Below are 24,584 nucleotides of genomic sequence, written 5' to 3'. Positions count from 1 at the left end.
GAGTTATGTTATCAGGTTGGTGTTATGATAATTTTGTCGATGTTGCAGTAATATTATTGTTGGTGCTTAGTTAGTGAATGACACCTGAATATGGAAAATAAGAATCGTATATTTGTATCGGTATTGAGTATGTTGTTGCGATGATGAAGCAATGTTGTATCGTCAAGTATGTGCGTGTGAACATTGTTGCTACGTCGTAAGATGTTGTTCCAAGATATTTCCGAAATGGTTAGCAAGTTAGAAACGATTATGTTGCAAGGATAATTGTGAGATTCACGCATGAGTTTTGGATTCAAGTTGTGTTGATATATATATATATACATATATATATATATATATATATATATATATATATATATATCGGAATAGTAATAGTCGGAGTGTTGTCAAGCGCAACTTGAGAATAAGAAAGTCGGATGAGGATGCGATGTTAAGGATGATTGTGTTGGGCAAATTTTCGAGGACGGAAATATTCTAAGTGGGGGAGAGTTGTAACTCCCTGATTATTTAATTATTTATTTAATTGAATATTCTTATATTATTTTTGGAATTACCGGTTGGTAATTATATTATGGTGAATAAGTGGTTATATCAGAGAGTAAACTATTATATCAATGAAATATTATTAGAAGTGGTATTTTGGTTAGTTAAATTATTAAAGGATTTAAATATTGGATTTAGCCGATTTTGGATGGTCGGTATTATTTTAACAGGCGTATTTGGATTTATTAAGTTAAATTCAGATTTTAGTCGGATAGTCGGAAGAATAATATGACTAATATTATTTATTTATTGAGATGTTTATTGAAATTTTCACATTTTTGAACAATTTAGTTGGTTTTAGTTCGGGATAGAGGATCGATATTTAATCGAGGATTTTAATATTTTTAGTATTAAAAATATTAATGACTTAATGTTTAGCGTTTTGAGAATTTTCCGAGTAATTAAAATTAGTCTGGTAATATGAGACATTAGTAATAAATCGGTATACTAAAATATTTCGATTTTTTTTAATGGTGTTTAAGTGGAAGTATTATTTTTACATTAAGTGTAGAAATTATATTGGGCTTATATTATAGTATTATTCAGTATTAGAGGTGTATTTCTATTAGGCCCATTAGTGGTGGTAATTAAGTGGTGGTGGTATCACTTTTTGTAATTTCGGAAAGTAGTAGCATAGAGGAAAGGAGGAAACCGAGGAAAGAAAAGAAAAAGGGAGGTTAGGATTGTGAAGAGGAGAAGGAGGAGACCCGAAGTGTTGCTCTCAAGTGTCATTTTTCTCCAATTTTCCATTGAAACTTCTTAGAGCTGCACTCAATCCTATACTAATTGCGTTTATGCTTTCGTGAGCTTTTTTTTTATATATGCTGTTCATATATTGTAGGGGTGGACAACCAGTCGGGCCGGTTCGGTTTCGGGCCCAAAACCCCAAACCAGCCCAACCTCGGATTAGAAATATAGGCCCACTTCCGTTCGGTTCATTAATGGTTATTTCGGATTAGGTTTTTTTCGGGTTCGGTTTTCTAGCTCGGTTTAATCCGGTTTGTTTCAATATATTTTTTAATTTAATTTTAATTTAAATAATTTAACTGGCACTTTTTTTACATTTTTTTTAATTTAAATATGGACAGTAGTAATTTTTTTCCTTTAAACAGACAGTATTTTAATTATTCAACAAAATAAAATTAAAATTATCATTATTACATATAGTGGTCAGATATACAAATTTTAATATTGTATAAAATTATTTAAAATACATATAAACAAAAAAGTTATATAATAGGTCATTACACAATTAAACTACAATAGTCTCAACCCTTAAAAATATAATAATAGAAATAAGTCATCCTAATCCATATAGAGGACCGCATATAGTCACAGAGTATTGATGAACCTCTTGCAAATAGATACCTAAAAAATAAATAAAAAATAACAAATCAGAATACAAGAAATATTACAGTATTAGTAAATAAAATTAAAGGAAAAGTTAAAAATTAAGACTGTAAAATAACATAAGAAAATAATAACTAGACTCCAATTTCTTTTCAGCTCTTGAACACCCAGAAAATATATAGGAGATATAAAAACAAGAAGAAGAAGATTAAGGAAATGAAGAAAACAAAAATGGTTGAGTTAAAACAGAAATAATACCCATAGATTGAAAAAGACAGAACTTTATGAATGGTTAAGTTAAAAACCTTTGCCACTTCTTTGATTTTGTGAAAGAGATTCGACTTTGTGAAGTTGTGAAGGAGATTGTATGAAAGGTGAAGCTGTGAGAGAGAGGAGACAGAATAGATTGCAGCGGCTAGGGTTTTTAAGATTCATTACTTGTGTTAAGTTTATATAGAGGTATGGTATTACGTTTGGGCTTCTCAAACAATACAGTCCAGCCCAGTATAAATATTAAATAAAAAAAGACTATTATGCATGCGGCGGTCGGATTCGGTTACTTTTGGATTCAGTTTAATCAACCGAACCGAACCGTGATTATCCACAGCAAACCGGAAGCTTCACCCGTTTGAACCAAAGACCCTACTTTGAACAGACCAAAACGATTCGGATTGCATGGTTCGGACGGATAGTAACGGACGGTGGCTTTTTGTCCACCCCTAATATATTGTGTTGCTATTTTCCAACGTACCCTGTTTATTACCATGTCACTTACTGCTATTTAAGAATGAAATATCATGGTATTTACTGCTACTCCATGACATTGCATGATTACATAAAATGGAAAAGGACCACCCCCTTAAGCCATGATGCTTCGTTTCATGCTAAAGTGCATTAGGTGCTATTCTTTTATTTTCTTTACTGTTTTCAATATATGTGTTCTGTTAGATAATATATAATGGAAAATAATGAAAATGAATCATAATCTATGAGATGATGTATATATAATTTGAAATAGTTGTAAATGATTGTGAACAGTAGCAATTATAGAACAAAATGTAATTAAAAACAGTTTTGTTTGACTGAAATAGGTGAATTAAGCGGTATAATTAGTTGTCCTGAATTTGATGAAAATTTACGTGGTAGCTAAGTTTAATTAGTAGATTAACGTGGTGGTGTTATTTTGTTAAAATTGTGATATTTTACGAATCGACCGTAATTGTGTTTTGGTTGAATATTTGAGTTGAGAACAAAATATTATTATGTCAATGACAATGTTTTGATAATTAACGCTATCTAATTAGTTAAATGTTAATTTGGAAGTTGTTTGACATACTTGGTATATTGGCATATTGCAATTATTTAGATAATTGACCGAAAATTGTGATTTTTCTTTGGATGCTTTTGTTGTGGTTAATATTGTGATTTGAAAATATGATTATTATTGTGCATTGTCATGTGGATAGTCTTGTGGTGTGAATCCTAGCGAATTTTAATATTGTATAAATGTTTCTATGAGTTGATTAAGTTGTGTTGAGAGCATTTGGCTAAAGTTGAACGGTGTGATGTTGATATGTGACCGTTGTTGTTGTTGTTGTTGTCTTTATGTTGTTGTTGCTAAGTTGTTGTCGTTGTTGTGATTGTTGCATTCCTTGCATAAAGCATGCCTGAAAATTATGGCAGCCATGTTGAAAGTTGAAGGCTTATGCCTTGGCCTTGATGGCACCATGTTGAAGGCTTATGCCTTGTTGAAATGCCTCGGAATTACTGGCAATGTTTATGTTGGGAGTTTTACTCCAATGGTACCACATGCATATGCACAGTGGAGTCGCATTTGAGTCGTTGTCAGTTGTTGTTGGTTGAAGTTGTCGTTTATGCATTGTGATGATGATACGTTGAGTTTTTAAAGATGCTTAAATGTTGACTTGTTGAAGATGGTCATATGATGATATTGATGATTATAGACACATTTGTCCTGACATTGTTGTTTGTGTTGAGATATTATTCTCAATTTGTAAGTTGTGTTGGTTATCACTCTGTGATTTATCTACATGTAAAAGTTACAGATGAATGTTATTATTCTATATCAGGATTAGATGCCATATCATTTGTCTTGATGTCATGTTCTGATGTTGGAACATTAGTCTCAACATGTTGAGTATGCCACTGTACCAGAGAATTTCAATTGGCATCAGAACAAATACCATATATGTTTATTGGGTGAGCTTCAGGTAGATAATTTTCTGGTACTGTATATCTCTGAAAAAGCTAGAATAATAGTATTCTGGAATTTATTGACAGCAGAATCTTGAAGGTTGTCAAGAATATATCTCTGAAGGTGTGATCAATGCATCTGACAAGCTCTAGTCAAATGATCATGCACCTCACCTACCACACATAAACATGCACCTGAGGATGATCATGTGGATCCGGATGAGTACGGTATTGATTTGGATGGGGACAATATTAAGTTGGATGGGGACAATATTAAGTTGGATGGCGACGATCTTCAGGGGGGTAATTCGAGTGAGATTCATGTCATTGATGAAAGATATTATATTTGGTCCGTTGGAAGTTCGTAAGTGTCTTATTTAAAAAATTTTAATTAAGTATTCATTTTCTTTTATAATATAAAGTTACATTTAATGCATACTAATTCAAATTATTGTTGTTTAGTTTCGGGCTGAGTCAGACTGCCACCAGGTGTGTAAATTATGCGATTCAGCAAATGTATAAATAAACTTGGAAGAGTTTTGGAGAAGTTTCAAATACAGATGCTTGGTTTACATTGTTTAAGGTATAATTTGTTTATTTTTGAGTCATTTTTATTTAAATATTTTTATTATAATTTTCTAACTATTTATTTTAATGTCATTAGCAAAAGTGTACGTGGGAAGAAATGAGCGATAAGGTTATTATAAAAAATTATTATAGCAGAACATCAAACAGACTTTATAACATTCTACGACGTGCTAGAAAGCATTGAAAACTTGATGGTAGCCATCCCGAATGGATAGGCAAATAAGTTTTTGAGGAACTTCTTTTCTATTGGGATACAGAAGAATTTAATCCTAAATCTGAAAATGCAACAACAAAAAAAGGCATCTAAAAAAGGGGTAGCCTTAACGCAGTTGGAAGTATAAGTACTTACGAACATTCTCGACGCATGGTAATTATTACCACTTTTTAAGTTGTGTTTTGATTTATTATATGTTTTTAATTAAATTTAATTTTATTATTTAGGCTAAAAAGTTAGGGACACAACCACTCTGATTGTGCTTATTTAAGAGACTCTAACAAAAAAATCAGGTGATTTTGTTGACGAGCGTACACGAAAAGCTTTGGTAAATTATTTAATGGCAACTTTGTGATGTGATTTTCACGTGGCAACTAAGAAGTTGCGGCGTGATTTTCATGTGGCAGCAAAGATGTTGTGGCATGAAAATCACGTGGCAACTGATTTTTATTTTATTATTTAATTTAATTTAATTTTTATATTTAATTGAATATTTTTATTGTATGTGTAGGAGGATTGTCATACATTACTTGTACAATTTTTGGTCAATAATCCTCAATATACTTGTACAGAGTCAAAGCCGCTTCATCCAGACGTGGATTTTATATTTGGAGTGAAGTCGTTGGCGGAAATGGGCCTATTGGATTTTTTTGTGGTCGAAATTTGGTGGGCAGCTTGAGAAGTGGGATAGAATTTTATTTCAAAGAGTCAGAGATGGGGAAGGATTGTCACGCCCACCACAATTGACACCGCAAATGATAGAAACAGTAAGACAATTGGCACTAAGTCATGTGAGATGCAAGTCAGCGTTAAAAGTCCAAATGGAGGCAATGACGAAGTGGCAAGCATACATGAAGGAGAAAGTGCGACTATTTATGCAATTCCAAATAAGCGGTAATCAAACGTTTGATGAAAATGTAGGAGTTGAAGGTACGCCGATGGATGAAGAGAATGACAATGATATTAACCCAAACGATTTTCCCGACCCAGAAGACCAATAGAATTATTTTTATTTTTATTTAAATTTGAAATTGTGTAAAATATTAAATTTTAAATTGATCTAACAAGCTCTAGTCAAACTAATCGCGCACCTTACCTACCACACATATACTTGCTCTAACACCCTATTTTTATTAGATTTTATTTAATTAGGATTATTTGTTAATTGGTATTGTTTGTGTGTTTTATTTAATTATTGTTTTAGTGATAATTATTTAATTATGTGGTAATATGCTATTTAGCTAATTAATAAATGGTAGAATTATATTATAATTAGCTATTGGGCTTAGTGGGAAATGGAAATGAGAATATTGGATGGGTTAAGCCTAATGAGATAATGAGAGTTAGAAGAGAATTTTATTAGTCAACCTAAATTAGATAGAAAGAAGATAAGAGAAGAGAAAAGAGGCGTAGAGAAGAGAAGAGGAGAAAGTAGAAGAGGGAGTAGATTCTTGAAGATTGGAGGAGTTTGAATAGAGGTAAGGGTTAGAATCCAAGTTCTTATAGTTTATATGATTGGGTAAAGTATGTGTTTGTGTGATTCTCTTTGATCTTTGAAATCCCATGAAAATGTATGAACCCTAATATTTATGTGAAATCAATTGGATTTTTGTGGTTTGTTCATGTTTAATATGTTGTATGAATGACCCATAGTTAGAAACATGTATAGGAACATTATATGTGTGCTAATTTTTCTTTCAATTGATGTATTTATTTTGTTTGGGTTAATAGGTGTTGTAAGAGGGGAATGGAAAATAAAAATGGTGATTTTATGAGTTTTACACAGTGTAGGTTGGTTAAATCAATAAATTTGTGGCGGCACTTATGAAAGATGTGAGTCGACCTATATAGTCCTTGTGTCGACTCATGTGTCGACCTGAGCTAACCCAAGAGGGATGGAAAACTTCCATGCGTCGACCTATGAATCCCTTGCGATGACCTGTAGATTTCCATTTTTGGTTGATTTTTGTAAAGACCATAACTTTTTACCCGTAACTCCTTTTTATGCATCGTTCGAAACGTTAGGAAGCTAATGAGATTGTATGTATGATAAATTAGGGTTGGTTGGCATTTGTTTAATTTAATTATGATGTTAATTGAGAATAACATGTAATAATGTTTGTATGTTATGGATGAATCTTGTATGATCAATGCTCATGGATGCATTATGAGATGTTAATGTCATGAATTATGTGATTAATTTCTAAATGCTAATGGATGTTTGCGATTGGATTGAATGTCATGTTGTGTAATGTTGTGCAAATCTGTAAAGATATGATTGAGTAGTTTAAGAGTTAGAGAGATCGTCTTAAATGCATGAGTCTTGTTTTGTTGCACACGTACACAAGTACGAGTGTTTGAAAGTGGCAATGTTGGGTAATCTCGCGAAGGTTATTTACTTGTCCCAAATCTAGCGCCGAATGAGATTTGAAAGCTTAATGCGGAATGAGGCTTTTGAGGTGGTTATCTAGTCTATAGAGGAAAGACAATCGGCGTGACCGGAAATGATAACGGATGGGATCCACATGCATATTGCATAGAGTCACCCTTGAGTCGCACGTGTCGGTGTGAATTGTGTTTTGTGAGATTTTGCAATAAGATTGGTTTGAATTAATTATGTGGTGAGTGATGCATAATGTGGAGATTGTGAGATAATTGTGTACTTGGTGGTATTTCCTTAGTGGAATATAATTGTTGAGTTAGTAATTAAATATAATTACTTGAATGATGGAACTTGGTGATGTAATGATGAAACATGTTAACTTTGATGTGTTGTTATAAAGGCATGTTTTTATGAAGAGTGATTAATTGTGAAATGTAGGCTTGTTTATGTTGCATTTCCCATTATCATGTTTTCTATAAGAAGTTGAATTCTCACCCTTTTGTTTGAATGTTATCCTTCGTTGGTAACGTGTAGGTTCCGACGAGTAGTAGCTAGTCCGAGGATTTAGCCGAGGAGCTCCTGAGTATGTTATTGGATTAGGTAACGAGTCATATGCTCTGATCATGTAACACTAAGGGGGTTTCTTTGGACCTATGCTTATGATTGGATATTGTTATTTCCTATGTTATGTTGTTTAAGGCTATGTGGCCAATATTGTGAATCTCAAATTAGTATATAAATGTTAATTTGGATTTGGCGGATGAATATAGTATGGGATATATTCATTGAAAGTTTTAATAGTAATTCAATTGTTTTCCGCAAGCGATTATACATAATGTATGAAAGCATGAGATTACATTATGTTACAATATGATATTTGAATATTAAGAATGTTGGATGTTTGTTTTAGGTTTTCATTGTGATGAAAATAACATGTGACGTACTTTTGCTTATGCATGATTACTCTGTAAGATTATATATAAGTATAAATTTGGGGTTAGAAAAGGGGTGTTACACATGCATGTGAGGATGATCATGTGGATCCGGATGAGTACGACATTAATTTGGATGAGGACGATATTCAATTGGATGGCGATGATCTTCAGGGGGATGATCCGAGTGAGATTCATATCATTGACGGAAGATATTATATTTCGCCCGTTGAAAGTTCGTAAGTATCTTATTTAAAATATTTTAATTAAGTATACATTTTATTTTTTAATATAAATTTATATTTAATGCATGCTAATTCAAATTATTGTTGTTTAGTTTCGGGCCAAGTCGGACTGCTGGCAGATGTGTAAATTATGTGATTAAGCAAATGTATAAACAAACTTGGAAGAGTTTTGGAAAAGTTTCAAATAAAGATGTTTGGTTTACATTGTTTAAGGTATAATTAATTTATCTTTTGAGTCATTGTTATTTAAATCTTTTTTATTATAATTTTCTAACTATTTATTTTAATGTCATCAACAAAAGTGTACGTGAGAAGAAATGAGCGAGAATGTTGTTAAAAAAAATTATTGTAGCAGAACATCAACAAGACTTTCTGACATTCTACGGCGTGCTAGAAAGTGTTGGAAACTTGATGGTAGCCGTCCCGAATGGATAGGTAAAGGTTTCTAATGGCATAGGTTCAAATCTCAGTTTCTACACTTTTATTATTTACCAAAACTAGTGCCTTTTTTATCTCGTTTAACATAAAAACTGAGGAGTCATTAGTTTTTTTATAACAAAACCTGTTACAGTATTTACCAAGAATATTATATTAATTGTCCATGAAGATCATATGTTGGATCTTCAATTCTTAGATATTCTTGACACGATCAAATACTGGGAATTTTTTTCTCAAAACAAACAAAAGGGTTTATTAAAGAATATTCTCTGCGGATCTTGCATGAATTTGTTTATAGTGAAATAAATGGGTAAGATAATTAATATCAATAATCAAAAATAATTTTGGTATAAATAAAAATTTTATTGAACAAATCTTAAACCTAGTTGATTTTCTGCTCTTGCAATCCATCGAAGAGAACTTTTCCAAGTTTCCTTATGTTTCAAGCGCTTCATATGTTTCATTTAGATTTCCAATATCGTAAGAGAACTTATATAATAGACGTCGCTTAGGTTTCATGCGGATCACTAATGGTGGATTCTTGAGCGTTGATAACCTTTATATGGCCGACAAAGATTTGTTTAAGGTCGTTGAATGAAAATAATGCGAGAAACACTTAACTATCATCTCGATTTTCAATAAAACAAAGGGGTCAGTGTAAAATTAATTAATTTTTTTCAGAAATGGTTACATTGTCTATCCAGAATAAACAAATATTTGCAGAATATCAAATTGTTTATCCAAAATATTAAAATTACAGCATGAGTAGTTCGCATACAATATTTGTTGCATACAATGTAACTTTAATATTCTAGGTAAACAATTACCATTTTTAGAAAAAAAAACATTATTTTAATCTAACCCCTTGGTTTTAAACCAAAACCAAGGGGTTAGATTTTTTGTTTAAAATGGTTACATTTTTACCCAAAATAGAAAATACATTGTATGCAACAAATATTCGCAAAATATCAAGGTTTTTTACCCAGAATATCAAAAATGCAACATGTCCAGGTCCCATACAAGGTGGTAGATATCTGTCTTGATTGTCACACATGACTTCACCAAGATTGTTGATGCACGCTTGGAATGCATCCAACTTCTAAGCAAGTGTGTGCATCATAAAAAGGAAAATATTTTTTCAGCACTTGCAATCCATTAGTAAAGACTTTTAGGAATAAATCATAGTTGCTTAAAACCTTAAACAACATCCCCATTATTTAAGATGGATTGTAAAATTTGAAAAAGTATTTTTTTCAAGGTAGTAGAACTTTTTTTTTCAATTTTACCATCCATCCTAAAAAATGATGTATTTGACGATGGGGCGGCTACAAATAAGATAATATTAGGGTAAAATATGTCCAACGAGTCTTTTATAGTAAAATATGATTATTTTATCCCTCGGTTTATTAAAGAAACCGAAGGGTTAATTCATTTACTTTATAGTTATTAGCAAATAAAAACATAAAGTGCAATAGTTAGCGTTCGAAGCATGTCTTGAATGGTATATCACCTCGGTCTTTATAAAACCCGAGGTAACAAGTTATTATATATATATATATATATATATATATATATATATATATATATAAGCCTTGGAATAAAACCTCAGTTTTTTTCTAGATGACATAAAAGCTTCGTCATAAAAAGCATTATTTGTTGTAGTGCAGGAAGCGGTGAGGGTGACGTTGTAATGCTCTTGGTTGATAAAGTTTCGGCTATAAACCTTTATAAAACCTAATTTCATATGGGATACCACCTCGTTTAATGTTACAAAGAAAAGTCCCCCAAGGATGTCTTTAAGGACATTTTTACAAGGAACTAACAAGAAGTGTACACTTGTACTTCTTTCGTCTTCTCCTTCTTCAAGTGAAATTGTCATATCTATGTTTCTGCATTCTTGAGAAATGGAATCATTAAGTTCCATAAGGCTTATCTCTTCACATGGTTTTAGATCTTGCAATCACAGACCTAATCTCTAAAAGATCTCCAAGTACACCAAGTTACATGCACTTTTGTCATTTATCAAGAGGTCAGATACAACATAGTTTGCATTGGTGGCAGATAAGACCAACAACAACATATTAATATGAGTTCCATATACGTTTTCATGGTCACAAAAACCTAACATCAACATGTCGTATCCTCTTTCTTTGATATATATTGTGTATTAGATGGAGTTTTGCATGACAAGTTCTTTTTGCATCGATGATGTCTCTCTGATTTCATCTTCTAGAGAGATCTTTTTGCATATGAAGAATAAATCTTCTCTCTGGGATCTGCATGGGTTGGGAAACCCCTAAACCATCAGATCTCTTAAACAAATGATAATCTCTCACTCCGCATATATTTTGTTTTTAACTAAACGTAAAAATAATTATACTGATAAAGTTTTTAAGTTGCTTTTGAATATTGGCCTTTAAACCAATATTCAAAATGTTAATTATGTTAGTAATGAGATTGGTAAATATGGTTCTATTTCTTTTTATGGAGCAAAGAATTAAACCTTTACATCCTTGATTTTAATCAATATTTGATTGATCTTTGTAACATGTCTGTTGATTATATTTGTGTGGTGAGGTACTGATATATATAGGAATATTTGGCCAATAGGAATATTTATGCTAACTGATTTTTTTTTTGGTTATCTGAATTTTGTCACCTGTGACAAAGAGAAAATTGGGGGAAACCATATTGATACTAATCTAACTTATTTTATTAACAATATATTTTCTAACTGTCAGTTGTTTAGTTTAGGTTTTACAAGCACTACTATGGAATACACCTTTGGTGACACTATATTACCATAGCCATATATCCACCGTAGTCATATCACATTTTCTACACACATGTTTTTTTATTATTAAGAAACTTTTCATCACGGATCCTATAGAGAAAGGTTGTTATATAGTTGGGTGACAAGCTTATGTCCCTTAACATTTTCATCAGTATCAACACATTTCCATTTTTACAATAAAAATAAACGCACATCCCTTGACATTTTTTATTTAAAAATTGAAAGTATGACAACTACGGTTGTTTTATTCAACAATGGTTATAAGTTTCATATATCACTACGATTGAAGCTCGCAACCGTTGTGAAATTTTTTCCCACAAAATTAAAACATAGAGGATAATTTATTTCTTTCATAGCACAAAGGGGTGCCCTAATGAACGAGATGACAATGATAGCGAAATCTTCATCATACTCTTCGAATATCATTTATGGAAGCGAAATCTTCACCATCCTATTTAAATATCATTTCTAGATGTGAAATCTTCACCATCCTCTTCGAATATCATTTCTAGTGTATCAATATTCTCTCTCTCTCTCTCCCTCTCTCTCACGCACTCTTACGCTTATTAATGTTTAGGGTTACTGCATTTGTTTATGTTGTTATAAATGTGTATTGTTCATCTTTCAGATTTTGTGACATTCGCATTTCCTTTATTTTCATTTTGTTGTAACTGTGTTTTGATTTTATTCAGATTCATTCCCTCTCCCTATACCGCTTATAAATGTTTAGGGTGACCGTATCCGTTTATGTTCTTATTAATGTGTATTGTTCATGTTTTAGATTTTGTGACATTCATATTTCCTTTATTTTCATTTTGTTGCAATTGTATTTTGGTTTTATTCAGATTCTGTAGCATATAACCATAAGATGAAAGTTGATAGATTATTGTGTATGAGAAAGGAGTTCTTGAATTCCTTGAAACCATAGGATGAAAGCCCTAGATTAATGTGTACATCAAAATAAGCTGATATATTAGTTGTAACCTTAAGCTGACAGATAAGAAACGTTTATAAATTCCTTGAATACAACTTTCATTAAACAAACCTTAAGTTGAAAACTTACAAAAAGGTCAATTATTTTGTTTATTAATCATATCTAAATAGGGTTGGCAGGCGGACCCAAACCCGCGGGGCCCACCCATACCTGAACCCGAGTCAACAGGTGAAAACCCGAGTTGACTAGGTTTGGATTCTGTTGCCACCTGATATTTCGGGTACGAGTTTGGGTAGCGTGAAACTCGCGCCCGAAACCTGAAATCACACCCGTTTATATATATATATATATATATATATATATATATATATATATGATGACTTTCCTTTTCACTCTTCTTCTTCTTGATCTCCTCTTCTTGAGAGCTCTCCTGGGTCTCAAAGGTTTGCTACAACCACATCAGCTTTCAATAACATAGACTTCTTCTTGATCCTGAGGAGGGTTTTGCATAGGAGCTCTGGCCTCTACTGCCACAGTAGTTTTTGTTCTCTCAGCATTGTTGGAAGTTTCAATAAAATTACTCATTTTGATTCTTCCTCTTCTCTGATTCCTTTGGATGAAGTTCTTTTTGTGTTTTGGTTCATAGAGAAATTCAACTTCTATATTGGATCATCTAATTCTTCCTTTTCTCTTAACTTTGAAAGTTTAAAAGCCAAAATATTTCACGTATGTCAAGTTTGCTCATTATTGCTTCCTTGATTCTCTACGTTTTCTTCTCTTGGAAGTTAGAATCCCCGAGTTGTTGAATGATTACATCTCTATGTCTTTTCAAATTTCTTTTTCCTTTCTCTGAAAGTTTTGATATTTCTTCTTACACATAACGGGTGTATTGTTGTTTCTTCTCTAAACTTTGTTGTTTATTTGGTTTCTAATGGAATTGTGTCATTGATGTAATACAAGCTTTAATTCAAAAATAGATGTATTGTTGTTTCTAGTATCATATGATAGAGAATTATTTAAAAATAATATCACAACAGTTGTTAATTCAACCGTTATAATAAGTAGAATAATAAAACCCAAAAATGATGTTGTAGGAGTCGAACCCAAGACCTTTACGGGATGGCCATTACTAGTCATAATTCATTAGACGGAAGCTTCATATTCCTTTTTCTTTCAGCTATTTTATCTTTTCTTTCATGTTCCAGTTGTTTTTTTTTTGTTGTAAAACCTCTTGAAGGCTAATTACAGAAATTGATGGCTATAATTATGTGTTGAGGCCTATAAGAAGCTAGAATCGGAAAACGACACCAGTACTTTTATTATAATTTAGCTTTTAGTTTTAAGTTCTTTCATTTTGCTTTTGAAGCTTTGCTACTATTGTATTGTTAAAGACTCTTCAGAGTATTTTAATTCAAATTTTTGTTTTTGAATTATTCAGGTTCTAATTTCACGTATTACTAATATTGTTATCATATATGCATATTATATCTCCGTTGCTTTATCGTTAACCATGTCTGAGTAATCCATTTTAGAGTCTAAGACATGAGAATTGTCATACCTCGTGAAATTCGTTTAAGTATAAATTGAAACGAGAATCTTATTTTATTTTGTAATTTCTCTTTTAAAGTAAAATGTTCGCTACGAAAGTAGGAACACATAGATGTCGTTTAGGCACCGGAAGGGTATAAGCGATGTCTAACTTAGAAATTCAGACAATTGATTTTGAGACTATGAAAGTGTTTTTGAGCCAATTAAGGTACTTTTCTTTTATAAATGGGTCTTTAAACACATAAATTGTGTTGCGAAAAGCAGATGAATTGTGAGTTCAGAGCCCGGTAATGTGCCGATGTAAGTGGACATTTCCACTAGTTTTAGTAGTTTCTAAAAAAATTTGATTTTATTATAATTGATACAATAACTTGTTTGAGTGAAGTTGGGAAACAAGAATCAAATTAGTGGAATCTTTTTAATTATTAAGAATGTCACTATTTTTACTTTATTTTTGCACAAAATAATTAAATACTTTATCGTCTTAGATAAACATTGATACGATAGAAAACGGTAATTGAATTCTGGTATCTGAGGCAGATGTGTCTTTTTACGACTTTGATATTGACGTACACTAGCGTATCACAATCCAAGCCCAGTATTAAAATAATTAGCTAGGATCATGTACTCATGGACCTCTTTCCTAGGGTGCCTTCATAAAGTCATCTCACTCCACATCTTGTCACATCTTGTTGTTATGTGCTTGCAAGTATAGTTTGAAGGAGAGTTTCAGTAAGAGGTGTTAAAGGCACTCAATAATTAAAATTAGGGAAATGCTAACCAGTGTCTCCAGGATAATGGTTAAGACCTTAAAATAGTAAATTTATCTTGGTAATCTGTGTATTTAATGCCTTTGAAATATTAAATTTTCTATAAAATATTTTCTTTTTTTGGAATGCTTAACCATTGCCCTGAGGGCACTAGTTAACAACACCCTTGAAATTAAATATGCTTGCTAAGAAGTCAAAGGAGGCTGAGGAACTTGATCAACGGGAGCATTTGGAGCATAAATCCAACATTCAATCCTTTTCAACACTTCATTTGATTAAAATCTTTTTGGTTTTAGTCTCTAAAATCAAATTCCGTAGGAAAATCCACAGGAAACCTGCAGATTTTCCTGCGAATTTTAACTTTAGGACTAAAACCAAAAGGATTTTAACATTCAATAATCATTTTCAAGAAAAATAAGATACATGGACGAAAATCAAAATCACGCCAACTTATAGTGACCAAAAAACTATTTAAGCCAAAATTTAATATATAAAGTAAAATGTAAATTTTTTTTTTGACAGAAAAGTAAAATGTAAATTGAAAAGTTAAAAACGGTAAAATTTATCTCATCTCTCAATATTTAAATGGAAAAAGAAACAAAATTTAGTGTGATGTACGTTAGATAGATTGAAACACTAAACAAAAGTATATTTATTCAGATTAATTCTTAATATATAAATCTTAAATTCATATATCTTAGATAACACTTAAATTAATATTAAATTATGTTATTTAAATATATTTATTTAATATTTGAAATTTTAAAAAATAAAAAGAAATTATTCATTGTTGTAAAAAGACTGATCAATATTCAAAGACTTTTTTCTAAAAGATCTTAAAGTTTGTCTGCTACAAATTTTAAAAGAGATTTTTAAAATATTATAATTTTTTTTTATAACTTTTAAGAGATGTTTTTTTTTATGTTTTAAATGGGAATCTTCAAATGTTTTTCTCATCAAGAACTCCCTAAATTATGTTTGTTTTCATAGCATTGAATAATATATATAGAATTTAGACCACCTAGTTTTTACTAGACTTATTGTTTTCCCAAACCAAAACGTTTTAAAATATAAATTGTGAAATATAAAGTTAAAGGGCTATCTGGTAATACTAAACATTTTATAACATAACATAAATTTAAACTTAAGTGTTGGTGAATGGTGAGGGCTATCTCAAGTGAAAATACTTATAAGCTATATTTATTAGTTTAAATTTATTCAATTTTAATTAAAAGTCGTGTTTTAAATTTTAAGTTAATTATTTCAATAAAAATACGCAATAAAATAAAATTCAATTAAATTATGAACTAGAAAATTTAAAAATACAAAAAGTGAAAGAAATTTTTTTGCCAACCTCCCTACCTTCTAGTCCACCTATGGTGAAAACCCCATACTACCCCTGACTTCGAAAATGCATTTCCGAAATGCAAGAAAAATGTGTTTTCGGAGATGCATCTCCGAAAACGCCTTTTTTTTTTGAAAAAATTGTCTTATTTCGGAAGTTCATTTCCGAAAACAGCATTTCGGAAGTGAACTTCCGAAATACTGCGCGTTCTGCAGATTTATCAAAACACTCCCCCTCCCCCATTTATTTACCCTAACTCAAATCAAAAACAAGCAAAGGCGAAAATTTGTGCAAACACACTTCCAAGGCTGCATCAAGGCTCCAATCACATTGCTATACAATATTCAAAAGCCCACAAATCACTCAATTTGTAAGTTTTAAATTTGTTAGATTCATTATTCAAATTCAAATGCATGTTATTTATGGTTTCAATTGCATAAATGATATATGGACTGGTTGTTAGTAGTATTTAGGTTGTTTAGAAGCTTTTTGAATTGGTTTTATGTTTGATTTTGGGGTCTGCCATGGAAGTTGCAGAAAACTCCATCGCAGGGGTGTTTCGGAAATTCATTTCCGAAAACACCTCCATCCCAGTTTTCGGAAATGAACTTCCGAATTGTATCAGAAGTTCAAATTTTTTAGTTTTTTATTTTGTCTCGCATATTAATCGATTTCAATTGTTTACAGGAACATGTCAGGCAACCAACCAGCACGTATCGGACAGGGTAGGGAGACCCAGACTGCGTCGGCTAGACAGGGTAGGGAGTGTCCGTTTTAATTTGCAAGTACTTTATTTTTAACGCCTTTGTTTATTGTGCCTGTTTCTTTGAAGTTTGTGTGCATGCGTTCTGACTTCTTTGACGGCGTGTCGCTGGTTTCTAACATCTTTGTTCTTTAATGACTTGTCCGTTTCCCAAGCGTTTTTATCCCCTTTCTTCTTTTATAAAAGGAGGTCTCATGGACCTTTCTTTCTTCATTTTTACGCAGGAATGGGTGGCGCTAAGGGAAGAAAGGGTTCTTCAACCTCGGGCTCTCGCAGAGTGAAGGAGGTGAAGGAGAAGAATAAGGTTTTGACTGGTTCTACTTCTCGTCCCCTGGAGGTCCATGGCTCGGACGTGCAGGCTCAGTCTTCAGGCGTGAGAGTCATGATCAACGCTGATGGTTCTAAGACTGAGTGGGATGAGGATTGGTATCAGTATCTTCATTCGGAGGAGTTCGCTCGTCGGGCAGAATAACGTGTTTTTGTTTTGTTTGATGTGTATTTTGTAACGCTCGTCGGGCAGAATAACGTGTTTTTGTTTTGTTTGATGTGTTTTGTTTTGTTTTGTTTTGATTTCGGATTGTATCTTTCGCACAGTGTTTTTGGATTGGATTTATCATATTAGTATTTTCAGTTTATATGTCGCTTATTTTATTTTTCGATTTCCTTTAATTAAAATACAAGACTGTTAAGAAAAAACATAAAAAAAAAAACACAGTTTCTGCATAATTCGGAAGTTCATTTCCGAATTCACCCCCATGAGGTGTTTTCGGAAGTTCATCTCCGAAGACACCCCCATGAGGTGTTTTCGGAGATGCACTTCCGAATTGTGGAAATTTTTTAAAAAAAAAAAGCGCTTCGGAAATTCATTTCCGAAGCAGGGGTATTTTGGGATTTTCGCTGGGGGTGACTCCCCATAGGGAGGTGGCTAAATAAATTTTCAAAGTGAAATATATAATAAAAGTTAAGTGCCCATAATTCAAAAGAAAAAAAAAACTAAAATCTTCCGAGGACAAATAACAACAACAAAAAAAACTAAAATTAAGTTAAGTTTAGTTTTTTTTTAGAATTTTATAGATAAAAGATAGGCTTCTTACCCATTTTTAGAACAATTAAATCCATAATTTTTTAAAACAAAAACAAAAAAAAAAACAAAAACAAAAAGATATATAAAATTTATTATTTATTGTTGTAAAAAAATTGATTAATATTTAAAGACCTTTTTTCTAAACAACCTTAGCCGTTGTTTGTTATAATTTTCAAAACAAAGAATTTAAACATTGCATTTTTTTGTTATAAAATTTTGAGATTTTTAAAGAAAAAATCAAATGAAAAGTTTGTTAAAACAACTTCTAATTATTAAAATATAATTTCCTTCCTTTTCGGTGGCTTATTTACAATGAAATATTAATATATAATAAAAATCAAATGAAAAGTTTGTTAAAACAACTTCTAATTAAAAATAAATAAATTTCCTTCCTTTTCGGTGGCTTATTTACAATGAAATATCAAAATATAATAAAAATAAAAATAAGATTGAGTTTTAAAAGTTATTTTAAATATTAACGATCTAACCCTAAATATAAGTACAAATCAAATCTTTATTAATTCTAATAAAATCTTCTTACTAATGGCATTATTATATATATTAATGTCATCATCGCTGCAATCATGATTTCCATAAAACCTTCTTACTAGTTACATAACACTTTTGTCTCAGCATCATGTCTTCCTCAACCATATCCAACACAAACCTTTCGAACACAGAACCCCGTAAAAGACTCATTATTAAACTTAGTTATCCTCCTGGTACTATGAAACGTCATTCAGATTCTTCTGACACAGATGAAAACAAGAGAAGAAAAATTCAACATTCTGAACAACCAACTGTAACCTGCTATTGGGTTGATTCATGTTATAAGACCAAAACAACAACACCTTTCTCTTTGTCTCAACCAAAGGGTGTGAAAGAAAGTTCAAGACTTTGCTCAAAAAGCATGTTGACGAAGGATTCATCAAAAACATCATCTGTAACAAAGGAGATGGTCAAGAATCAAGTTTCAAAAATAGCAAAATCTGAAGAAAGTTCAAGAACGACCTCATTGATAGTGAAGGATTCATCAAAAAATACCTCTGTCACAAAAGATGAAGAATATGTGTTGAAGAAACCAATGGAGTGTGTTAAGAGGAGGCAATGTTGGTTGATTTTGAAGAGGATGTTGGCGGGTAGAGATGGTTGGGATTTGAAAGATCCTCCAGCAATGGAGTCAAAGAGTTTGGAAAAAAAGTCAAAGGCAATAGGTTTGAAGGAAATAGAGAGAAAAATGAGGTTGTATGCAACACCAGATGAGTTTGCAAGGGACATGAGGCTTGTGTTCTCAAATGCAATGCTGATGTCTCCTCCAAGGAATCATATTTACCAAATTGCAAAAAAGTTCAGTTACAATTTTGAACTCAAATGGAAGTCATTGAAGGATGAGTGGGAACTTGAGGATAGGAAAAGAAGAAAGGCTCACAAGACTAGCAGATACTAAAGATCACTGCAACATGTTCTGATTCTTTATTCTTCATTTGTAATAAAATATTCAGTTATCAATTGATTTTATTATATAAACTGATTTTGTTAATTTTCAATTCTGTCAGAGTTATTATTGTCCATGAATTTTTGTATCTCGGTTTTCCAATCTATGAAACGGGATAAAAAAAGTTCTAAGTTTACTTTAGGTCATTTATGTGAATGTGAATCCTTACTGTTTGTTTGAGATTGATTGAAAATTTTGTTCTTTCCATGTGTTCAAAAATGTGGGGGGAAAGGGTTTCTATTAAAGGGTCAATTTTGATTGGGATATTTATGTCTCTTGAGACCATAGTTAGGAATGGCCCATGTGATTTTTTCATGTCTCCATGACACTAAGGTTAGGGTTTTAAATAGTGGCCACGTCCCAATCTTTGATATTATTGGGAATCGCGGTCAAATGTGGTCGAGTTGCGGTTTTGTATCAAGGAACACGAACGAAATGTGATTTAAAACATTGGTGGCGATTCATAGGAAAAGGTTGGATACTTTTCCTTTTATTAGTATCTGGCAGCTTCTGGTGTTTAGGAGGAAACATGATGTTTGGTAAGTTTCCTTGCATTCCGTGCTTGTTGTTGTTGAACAATGTAATATAATTTACACAATTAAAACCATCAGTTGCTGAAGTCCAAGTGAAAGATTTTATCAAGGTGCTTCAGCTCTTGTATTGTTGCAGATAATGCATTTTCATAACTGTCAACTTTTTGAAAACTCATGCACTTCAGTTTGGCTTAGGTCCAAGGTTTCTAAGTGGACTAGCTTACTAATGGATTTAGGAAGAACTGTAACTTTTGTTGGACACTACTTCTAAACGCCTTGTTTCGACTTAGAATATTCTGTTACATGGATCATGGATCATGGATCAGATTTTTTATATAAATCATCACTTATTCAAACCATTTGAAATGGATCAACAAACAAAATATTCTCAACAATGAAACAAATATTCAATCTACACAAAAGATATTCAATCTCTAGCATCACCATATTTTAGTGCATGGTTGGTTATTTTATGACTATTTTCATATGATAGGCGCACTTGTGAAACATTAAGTTAACTCTGCAAATATATCACTTTATTAGTTATGTTTTGTAATACTACTCAACCTCAATATGTCCAACATAAGTTCTTGCCAAAGATTTTCAACTACATTATTTTTTAACTAATTTTTTAAAATTGTTTGCTCGTTTAATCCACTCAACATATACTCGCACATTAAATAATTCATACTCGCACATTAAATAATTCAGACAAATTCCATTGTAATTATTAATAAATTACTAGTAAGAGACCCGTGGTGCCGCACGGGTATTCGATTATTTTATGTAGTATATTTTGAATAATATGAATAATATGCGTAAATACAAAAAAAAATGTATGATCCATGATAATGAGGATACAGAACACAACAACATTAAGATTATTAAGATAATGACCCGTGAGATAAATTAAGATAATGACCGATTAAAAATAAGAAAAATTAAAAATAAGCTATTATTAAGATAATAAATTATTATGAAGATAATGATAAATTAAAATAAGGATTTTGTCTCTTAAATTAAGATAATGATTGATTAAATTAAAATATACATTATAGTGATAGTGTCCCGTTAAATAAATAAATTATTAATTTTATTAAAATTTAAATGCTAATTGAAAAATCGCATTAATATATGTGTTTAGTATTTATTCTATATTTGTATTTTGAATTTGAATTAAACTATGTTATTTTTGTGAGGTGGGGAATTCATAAAAAAGGAGGGTGGAGATTAGAAATATCAGCCAGGTAACACAGTTTGAAATTATAAAACCATTAGACGTGTTCAGTATACACTATACAATATTAATTATACAATGAAAACAATTAGTACAAAGAAATTTATATTTTAGACATGTTAAAACCAATCTTACACTTTTATATCCAATTTTGTCAGCTCGATACTTAAAATTAATTTTGGCTATGCTCTCATTTTTAGTGTCAATGGCAGAATATTTTGTAATAGAAACCCTATTTCACAATTATATGTCCAAACAAAATAGAAACAAAAACATTAATTTAACAAAAGATGCTCAATATTATAAATTTGTTGAATGCCATACATGTCTATGGCTAAAGGTTTAGCAGCAGCTTCAAGTAAGTCATATATCTTATGAGTATATTACTATTCACTAATCATAATTTATCATTTACCATACAATTTAATTGCACTAACAGTCATTGGTTAAAAAACTACAAACACAACAGGCATACTAAGTCATACTCTCTTTACCAATGCATGGTATATCTCTAACACTGTTTCCTTACTTCCAAATATTCAATAATATAGAGCATGAGATAGGAATATCACACTAATGAACTTTATAGTGTTTTATACATCATAAAGGATACCATAACATGATAATGAATTCACAACCATGCATATCAGAATACATGCATATCACATTAATCTGTCAATTGTCAATTGTCTCTACATTGTTAAAGGATTAGAAGAAAAACTTCTAAGCACAATTTTTGTCATCACTATACAATACAAATAATTGAATTAGCACACAAAAGTAATTAACTAAAGAACAATGATAAGTGAAAACCTCTTTAATTGCAAGAAGATGAGTTGCGTGAGGGCTACCTGGTGTAATTTTCTTAGAATAACAATAATCTGCTATCAAGCAACATGAGTTAGACCATGTAGAAAAAGCCTTCAAATCAAAGGAATTAAGGACACTGGCTAAAATAGTCCTTACCCATAATAGACACATTATAGACTTAACATATATAGAGAATTTTAATAATTTAGCCAACCAGAATGTCGTAACCAGCACCCGCATCTCGCAATATAGCATCAGCAGCCAACTTGACCTGAATTTTTTTCCAACATATGACACTATGCATAAACAGATTGCAGTAAGAAAACACAAATACCAAAACATTATCACCTTGAAAAACACAAATACCAAAACCAAAACACAGAAGATTGTTTCCAAAATATCAAAATTTTGATGATTTTAAAACATTTACAATATTGTAAAATCATCAGCTGCATTGTCATAATCTTCATCATCAAAATCCGGCGATGCTCTCTTATTCCCTAAATTTTCAAAACAACAAACCAATCAAATATAATTAACAAATAAACCAACAAATTCAACAAAACCACCATTTCAATAACAAATCCAAGGAAAGAGGAAAAGGAAATACACAATTAACAATCAGAACACATATGAAACAAAACATGTATCAATGAAATATTTTTAGAAATGAAGTAAATACCTTTTCCTCTTCCAAGGACTACTATAAAACTGGCTTGTATTATGCAACGAAAAACACGTATGCAAACCAGAAAAAAGCGATTAACACACAGTTTACCAGTTATAGTGGTAAACAACCAAAAGCCATGTCCATAAATGAAGAGCTTTACATGAAGAAACACAAAGTCTTCCGATTTGATTTAACCATTATAAACAACAAAAAGTTAGAACTATCACAAAAGAAGTTAGAAAATAGAACGTGTATAAATAAAATTGCACACCTTTACACCTTCAGCTCACAGATATGAAAAAATGCATCCAAATGAATGAATCACAACAAAAAGTCAGAAATCAAATAAACCACAAAACTTAGAAAATCATAAATCTAAAGCTGAATCAAACACAAGCGAGTAAGACGTAGTAGAGCCACAACAATAGCAAACAAATCAGTATTCGGAGAAGCTTGATCTGGACGAAGGAAGAAGCTGGATCTAGTTCAAAATGATGTTGTGTGTATTTTTACCCGGTGAAGATGGTCATGTTTCAAGGAATCGTTTTCAACAACATCAAGGAAGCGGTTGAAATCATGAAATGCTAAACACCGTAAATGCACACAATGAGACGAAAAGACTATTACTATTGTCTGGGAAGACCAAGGGTTATCATATAAAATGAGTGCTCATCATAAATGTAAAAAAAAATGTGAACTTGCTGAAGCAAGTTATTCGCAGAAGAAGCGTTTGATGAAAATTCAAATGGGGTGGGAATGAGGATTCGGTGCTATGGTTTCTTCTTGTACCTGAGAGAGAGAGAGAACGGATGGAGAGAGAAGGAAAAAGTTTATATCAGTAAAGGAGAAAGAGAAACAAATGAAAAAGGTGTTTGGGACAAGTTGTTAGAATGGACCAATAAAAAAGAAACAATTGACATAGGTGAATATTGAATTTGTTAATTACATGATTAACCTTTTGCAAGGGAGGGAAAAAAAAGTGAAAGGGCACAATAGTAAGTTTGGACAATTTCCTAGTAATGGGTAGATAGTTGATGGGACTCGATTTACATTAGTCTATAAGTAAACAGAGTATATCGCAATCCTTAACAAAATAATAAATAAATTATATATTTTTTAAATTAAAAAATTGTAATATTTAAATACAAATTCTTTTAAATAATCAAACACGCACGGAGCCGAGATTAAACAAGTTAAGTCCAGAAAATTTAACTCTAATCAAAACACAAATGTAGTTGAGACTAATAAACTATACTTAAATATCTCTAATCAAACACATTAAAGCTCATGCTATTAGGGACAATTTGAAACACTATGATAGCTTTGTGGATAATTACCAGCATCATGGTAATGGGCGTATATGGGTTTGCTGGCATTCAAACAATACCAACATCATTGTGGAAGATAGCTCTAGCCAATTCATACATTGCAGAGTGGAGGATATTGATGGCAAGGAAAGATTCCTAATGACGGTGGTCTATGTTATGAATACTTTGGAGCAGAGGAAAAATCTATGGCGAGATATTGAACACATCCCTAGAAATCAGAGCAGCCCTTGGTGCATTGTTGGTGACTTCAACAATGTCCTCAAGAGCAATGATAGGATAGGAGGCAGAATGGTCCTTGAGAATGAGTTCAGAGATCTTCAAGATATGATGACCAGTTGCAATTTAAGTGAGATGGACAATGTGGGT

At 31.6% G+C, this 24,584-nt stretch overlaps 1 protein-coding gene across 1 annotated transcript; it reads left to right on the top strand.

Annotated features, from left to right (window-relative positions):
- The first annotated feature begins 18,782 nt into the window (after window positions 1-18,782).
- Window positions 18,783-19,592, top strand: LOC131649351 (transcription factor GTE9-like). Its single transcript, XM_058919114.1, has one exon. The coding sequence runs from the start codon at window positions 18,783-18,785 to the stop codon at window positions 19,590-19,592; it is 810 nt and encodes a 269-aa protein (XP_058775097.1).
- Window positions 19,593-24,584: the final 4,992 nt, after the last annotated feature.

This window comes from Vicia villosa, linkage group LG2 (genome assembly GCF_029867415.1).
Source record: "Vicia villosa cultivar HV-30 ecotype Madison, WI linkage group LG2, Vvil1.0, whole genome shotgun sequence".
Classification (NCBI taxonomy): domain Eukaryota; kingdom Viridiplantae; phylum Streptophyta; class Magnoliopsida; order Fabales; family Fabaceae; genus Vicia; species Vicia villosa.
This window is presented reverse-complemented; position numbering and strand designations above follow the sequence as displayed.